This window comes from Pipra filicauda, unplaced genomic scaffold (genome assembly GCF_003945595.2).
Source record: "Pipra filicauda isolate LSUMZ 115617 unplaced genomic scaffold, ASM394559v2 scaffold63_size3267554_pilon, whole genome shotgun sequence".
Classification (NCBI taxonomy): Eukaryota; Metazoa; Chordata; class Aves; order Passeriformes; family Pipridae; genus Pipra; species Pipra filicauda.
The window spans coordinates 62,692-69,963 of NW_024104798.1; the positions used below are offsets into that span (position 1 = coordinate 62,692).

At 41.6% G+C, this 7,272-nt stretch overlaps 1 protein-coding gene across 3 annotated transcripts in view; it reads left to right on the forward strand.

The window, feature by feature from the left end:
• The window catches only part of SHQ1 (SHQ1, H/ACA ribonucleoprotein assembly factor), a 44,952-nt gene extending 37,906 nt beyond the window's left edge, over positions 1-7,046 (forward strand). For all 3 annotated transcript variants that reach the window (XM_027710720.2, XM_039388366.1, XM_039388367.1), the window contains exon 12: positions 5,245-7,046. In XM_027710720.2, the coding sequence (XP_027566521.1) occupies positions 5,245-5,893 (649 nt within the window). In that variant the 3' untranslated portion in view covers positions 5,894-7,046. The remainder of the gene's footprint in view (positions 1-5,244) is intronic.
• Positions 7,047-7,272: the final 226 nt, after the last annotated feature.

Here is a 7,272-nt window from a genome sequence, read left to right on the forward strand (position 1 = left end):
CGTCTGCGCTTGAAGTATCTGCTGGTTCTTTGAGACCTGTTTATCTTGCCCGCGAGGCTTAAAGATAATTAATGTAAAGTGTTTTACACTTAAAACGTCTTGTCAGCCCCGTGGAGCCAAGTCAGAGCCCTGCTAGCGTGGAGGACTGATTCCCAGTGTAGCACAGCGAGCAGGCCCCGACCGCATGGGAACAACAGAAGGCATCAAGACTTTGGTTAGTTCTGAGATTAGTTAAGTTCCAGCTTGGTTCCAAGACCAGTTAGGTCACATTCAGACACCAGGCTGGTAAGCAAAGCTGCTGTCAGTGCTTGTGGTACTCAGGTTCCCAGGCTTTGTTCTGCTCCTGCTCTACTCGGGCAGGAACAGCTTCATCTGCTGTGGCAGCTCCGTGTGCTGTCACTTGGCTGTGACTGAGCCAGGGCAGATAACAAAGAAATTCTGTTGCATTCTGCTGTGTCTTACACCTTGTTTACACTGTGTACTCGGCACAGTGGTTGTTTGTATACATCTGTGAGATGCAAAGCCAAATTGATGAGGCAGTAGAAATAATCCCTCTATTGTTTACAAAAACAAAAGCAAGCTGCAGCTTGTGCCTGTGCAAGGAAAGTCACTTCTCATTCCACAGCAAAATGTGACTTATTCCGGCTTTGGGAGGCTGTGCTGCCATGTGACTATTTCATAAACTCACAGAATGGTTTGGATTAGAAAGGACCTTAAAGATATCTTGTTCACCCTCCTGCCATGGACAGGGACACCTCCACCAGACCAGGTTGCTCAGAGCCCCATCCAGCCTCAACCTGAACACTTCCAGGGATGAGGAGTCCACAACCTCTCTGGGCAACAACATTTGCTCCCATGTTTGCAAACACTCAGTACAGATTTTTAGATGTGTAATTCCCTTGCCATGATGGTGTGCAGTGCCATCATCATACAGAATCAGGAACAGAATGCTGGTTTTCATTTATTCAAGTTCTCTTTGAGTTGTTTGGGGGTTTTTTAACTGCTAAAACAAGAGAATTGGATGTAAGGCAAGTACCAGGCAGATGGAAAGGTCTGGCCCATTAACACTTTTTTTAAAACTTCTCCTTTCATACTGTGATTTCTGACTGATGGACATAAGATACAGAAGCATAATTACTTATTTTTTTTAGCATTCGGGAAAAATTAGAGGATTTCGTGGCTGGATGTATCCCCCCACCCAAGTCCTGCATTTATTTTTACTCTGAGTGCCTAGGCTGACTTTTGTTTTTCCTTCCAGCATTATGTTAAATCTTCCTTGGAAACAATCAAATCCCTAATGTATGTCTTCTATGAGACCTGTTTCTCATAGCTCTCTGTTCTGGAGATAACAGCTATCTTGATTCTTCAGATCCCACTGCCTTCTGTACTCCTTGGAACAGAAGGCAGACCTGGAGCTCACAGGAGTGTTCATCTTCACCTGGAGACGTGTCCTGCTCTCCTCCCACCCCTCAGCCCTGCAGTCGGTCCCATCACCATCACCTCTCCTCATGCTGCCACAGGAGGCCTTTGCTGGAAACCTGTAATGATTTCCCTTTCCTGTTGCCATAATCCTCTTTTTTTCCCCTCCTTGTTTTCTCCATCTCTCTTTATTTGCTAAATCTCCTTTCATTCTTTGTTCTTTTCAGCCCAGTTTCACTCTTATATAATCTAAGATCTGTAGAACAAGATTTTTTTTTCTTCTTCTAGCACCTGAAGAAACTCTCTTGTGCTTAGGCAAGGATTACTGTAGTTCTGTCTTGGAATTTTAATTCCAGACTACACGGACAAGCCCCGAGATGCCTCTGTTATCTGTTCCTCAAAGCTATACATTAAACAAAACATGCATCTGATCAGTTTAACCTGTAATTAAACATTTTCCTTAAGCAACTGACATCGTGATAACTAATAATTATCATGTGTAGCACCTTTAAAACCTATTATGCATGTTTATGTAAGAACACTATTACCATAATAATAAGATATCATTACCACAAATGTGCATACTGAATGAGCATGTCTTAAAGTAATCATGGATTCCATTAATCATACTTGAAAAATTAAAGTATTTGCTGTCTAATCTCTCAAACACTACTCGAAAGATTTTGGAAACAGCAGGACCTGTTTACTGCAAGTCTCTAATACATGAGATCTCATATTGCTTATCTTTCAGCTTGGGAAATCATTAGCTCAGGGACTTCAGTCTCCCATTGAAAGCATTTCCATGCTCTGACTTTTAGGCTGTTTGCCTTGTTTTTTGTCCAGGGAATGCCCCCATCTTTTCTTAAGGCTGATGTGAAATGCACTCCTGAAACTCAGTTCTCCTTCAAATTAGATAATTGCCTTAAAGTAGATGAACTGATAGCTAATTCTAATTCTCTTAGTCCCTTGCACAGGGGGAGGAAAAAAACCCCTCAACCTGTTCTCTACGTGCTCTTTTTTTTTTCCATTTAATAGCAGATTGGGAAGTTGGAGAGTGGAATTTTCTGCTTTTATGTATAAATTTGTCAATAGGTGACAGTTTGACTTTGTCTCTCATATTGAAAAGTCGAGCTCTGCAGATTGTCCATTTTTTTCCTGATAGAGACCTCAAGGACCAGAGTGAAAGTTGGGAAGAAACATTTGGCCTACTAAGAAATCTGAGGAACTGAAAAGAGACTTTTTCATAGAATCACAGAATACTTTGGATTGGAAGGGACCTATAAAGGCCATGCAGTCTGACCCCCCTGCAATGAGCAGGGACAGATACCTGATGTGTCTAAGAGCTAAAAAAAGCAACTTATTGCTTAAGAGAGACCATTCTTTTATCTGTCAGTAGGACCACATTGAATTTAGTAACATCATGTGTGTTGAGCCAAATGAATATATCACTGTGGGGTTTTTTCCCTGACATTTGGCATTAAGTAATCTGGAACCCAGTAAAGTATTTATTAAGGCCAAAAAAGCACATGATGTCATACACCTCCTTAATACTTGATGCAGTTATGGGATATGTTTCTATATCTATAAACTATATTATAAGAGAATAGTGAAAGAGGAGGAGAGGATTTTAAGGACTGAGAATATCAAGCAGGGAAAAACATGCATAGAAAATCAGAACAGCAGAAATAGGAAAAAGCCAAATAATACATACAGAATTGGGAAACAAATTGACAGACATGATAGAAATCTGAGGAGAAACAGGACTTTGAAATTTGATTTTCACTCTGTAATGGCAGCAGTGGAACAGGTGGGTGAGACTGAGGCAGTGGGAGCTGTAGGTGTGTCACCAGAGCAAACTGTGCCAGAGGGTGTGTTGTGAGTTAGTTGTTCGTGGCTGTCAGTGAAATTAAAGGGAGCCACATTTAAAACAGTGTTCTCTGTCCCAGGGCACATCCAGCTTTGGGAGCTCCTATTGCTGTGGACAGTCAGGGAATAGCACAGGAAGAGGGGCTGTACCTTCATGTTACTGACAGCTCTCACAGGGGAAGGGGACACGTGCACACACACAGACATAGAGCTGGAGGGGAGGAAGGAGACTGTTTCAAAAGCAAAGCCAAATGCTTTCTGAAAGGGATATAAACTCTGGTGACTCGGGGTATAAATCAGCTTCTCACCAATGTGCTCAGGAAGCAGATTTCCCTGCAAGCCAGTTGTTGTGCTCCCACCTACCTGCAAGGCTCCATGAACCTCTCAGTGTATCACTTGGCTTCTTTTCCTTTTTTTTTAATGATGGAGCAGGGAGAATGCTTTCTTTGTTCCCAGTTAGGTTGGCAATTTCTCAAAACCTCCACAACTTTTCAAGAAAAAAAATCAAGATCTTGACAAAAATAAAATGGATGTAAATTGCCAAAAAGAAAACATCAGAATAATGTTAAGTATGCAGATCTTTAAAATTTGGTACCTGACTTTATAGTAGAGACTGCTAGGATGATGTTATATTTAATTCTTAGCTTTACATTTAAAAATCATAGAAATATAAATTGTTTTCTGTTGCTTCACTTCTGGGAAACTTAGTTTTTTTAGTCTGTGGGTTGAACTAAGGAAGTTTATTATGTTCTGTTCCAAGATCAGCTTTTAAATGTTGCACTGTCTGTAAAGTGTGTAAGAAGCTGCACCGAATTTTCCTTCCCCCCTTATAAATACAATTCCTATAGGAGAAAAAAAAATATGGAAGCTTCTACTGAGTAATTATGCCCCCTGGGAAATAGAATATAAAGATCTTTAAAATCATTCAACTGAGAGAACAAGCACTTTAACTTTTGCCTCGCAGGAGTCATGTATTACATCCCCAGCTCCTTGCTCCAGTGTCAGTGTGTCGTGCCTTGCAGGTTTGCAGCTTTGGCAGAGGAAATGAAACCCAGTCAGTTACTGCAGGATTTATTGCAGACCTGCTGCTGCAGGAAGTGGTGAAAAGCTGATTGATAGTCTGAGGCAAAACTCTACAACAAGAAACAGGATGTATGTTTGTTATTTTATACCCATTTTCCCCTCTGCCCTCACCACCCTCCATTTCAAGGCACTCTCTTGCTTTTTGGCCTCTGTTTATAAATCCACGATGCCCTTTTCTGGGAAAGCACGTGCTGACTTCCAAACACTCGAGGGAATGGATGGGGCTGCACCAAGGGTTGGAAGCCCATGTGGTGTGTCTGCTTTATTAGAGGCATTGATCTAAATGCTCCTGTTATTCCCATTGAATTATATTTCAGCTGAATTCCAAGTGAAAGGTAAAGCACATCTACAGAGTACTGAGCATTTCCTGTGATAATGGGTGCACCAGGCTGGCTGGGAGAGGAGAATGGATCACTGAGATGGCCCCGATCAGCAAGTCCTGCTGGTTCATACACATTTAACAGACACATCTACAAGGGTAGTAAACCAAAATGATTTTCCTGCATATAAACTTAATGCAGCCAGCCACATGTGCTGCCAAAGATAGCAGTCCTGGAAAGGTTTGTTCTGAACTGCCTTCTCCCTCACTGTGCACTGCTGCAGCACCAAAGCAGCCATATCTTTTCTGAAAGTATCACGAAGACTTTCTGTGGGATATTGTCTAACCTTGTGGGCAAAGTTACCCCAAATAATCGTAATTATGAGTACTTTTTATTATTTTCCCCTCCTGTAGCATCTGCTTTTACAATCAGGACTGAAGAAGCTGTTCTGCACAGCAAGCAAATAGTAGAAATGTTTTAAGGTTTGTGTTCTCGTTACCGAACGGGAAAGTTCTGTTTGTAAAGTTCAGTAATACATCTTGTTCTTTTGTTAAAGGTCAAAAAAGTTGGCTGCACTCTCTGAGTCCTTGCAGAAAACCACGCTCACCAAGTCCCACATGGGGTTGGAACTGGAGGAGCTGGAAGCAGCAGCAGTGCTGGTACAGGAGGAAGAGAACGCGTTAAAAGCTGCTGGCACAGTTTCCAAGCAACAGCTGCTTTCCTCGGAGTCAGAGACGAGTGACTCTGAAGAATCAAGCAGCACTTCATCATCTGAGACAGAAGGCTCTGATTCAGATGAGCAAGAGTCCTCGACCAGTGAAGATGGGGAAATAAATTCCTTCCAAGGCACACTTGAGGAGGAGAGGACAGCTCCACTTATTGACTGTAATGGACTGAGGCAGGGCACAAACACCTCGGCGCTGGGGGTTAGTGATGGAACAGCAGAGGCTTCTTTGCAATCTGTGTCTCTTCCCAGGAAATTGATAGAGGAATTGGAAATGCAAATGCACTCTGCAATGAGGCTTTCAGAGCAGCCTGAAGGATTGGCTACTGTGAGCTGCGTTTCACAGGAACAAGCAGAAAACCCTGTACCCAAACCTGACAGATTTTCAGAAGATGCTGCTGGGAAGGGAAGTTTCTTGGAGGTGTCTTCAAAGCCAAACCCGTTGCTTTTTCTCTGCAGCACAAATGAAGATGAAGACTAAAGGACCCTGTAGGAACACAGTGTGACCCACGGGCACACAGCTCATCACTGTGATGAGATGTCCCAAGGCTGTCCTGAGCTGCAGAAACACGTTTTTGTTTTTTTGTTGGAGGACAAGACTGCTTTGAAAAGAATTTGTATGACTGTGTGTTAGACACCTTCACAGTTAATTTTTATTTTTCTCCTCTGATTAAACAGTCTGAGTTTTGATGTGGCAATGTATAATTTCAATAAACTTCTAGAAGCAGTCGTCATAAAGCTTATTCAGTGATGTCCTAGTGAAATACAACTGAAATGAGTTGTAGCATGATTTTAGTTATCTTTAGCTGTTGGGATTTACTTGAAAAAATATCATGTTTCTATAAACTTTTTTGACATTGAACTACTATTTCTTAATTTTAAAATGCTTTATAGCTAACCACTTCAAAAATAGTGGTTACAAGTTTAAAAGTCTAAATAGTTGATTGCAAATTATTTTTAAATATATATTTTCTAAATTTTTGTACAAAATAAAGGCTATGTCTTTGTCATCAGTACAAGAAAAAATGGTCATCTTATGTGTCCAAGGGATAGAAGGTTATATTTCTGCAGTTCTTACAGAAGTTATTTTAGCAGTTTTGTCATCTATTTATTCTTTTTTGTTGTTTTTGAAATGTTGGGCACTCCTGTGGACATTTCTTTTGCTCTTTAAAGAACAGAAATCCCAATTATTTCTTATTCCTGCATATGGCCCTACTACCATTCCAGTAATGTTAACCAAAATGAAGGAACAATGTGGCACGTGGGTCATGAGCACAGGACTGAGAGCAAACCTGGGCTCTCTGGTCCTGACTTTGCTGGTCTGGCACGTAGCTTTGGCCAACTTACCTGCTCCTTTTTGTCCTTATAATATTAAAACAATTCAGTCACTTGATATATTTCGTTAACTAGTTTCTGTTGTTGAAATCAGATGGCTACTGCAAATTATCAGCTGCTATTTAATCTCTACAGAAGGATTTGGGAAGGAAGGAGGATGGAACATGGACCACCAGGTTTGGATTCAGCAGGAGCACAAACCCACCAGGAGCCCCCTGATTCACACCTCTGAAGGAGCAAGTTGTGATTACTATTCAACCTTCTTGCTATTAAAAAGTGTGTAAAGATCCCAAGCTTAAGGATTTGCTCTTCACCAGTGCTATTCCCTGCTGGAAATCAGCAGGTGAGCTCTGTTCCTGTGCTGGCTCCTGTTCAGTGAGAGCTGCAGCCCTGATCTGCCACTATTTTTTATGTTCTTAAATACCTGCTGGTCGCTTAATCAGTCTCTGTGTTCTGTTCCCTGGGGGAGAAACCTTTCCCATCCTGTGTGTCAGGGAGCATTTACTCTTCTAAATGCCAGCAATA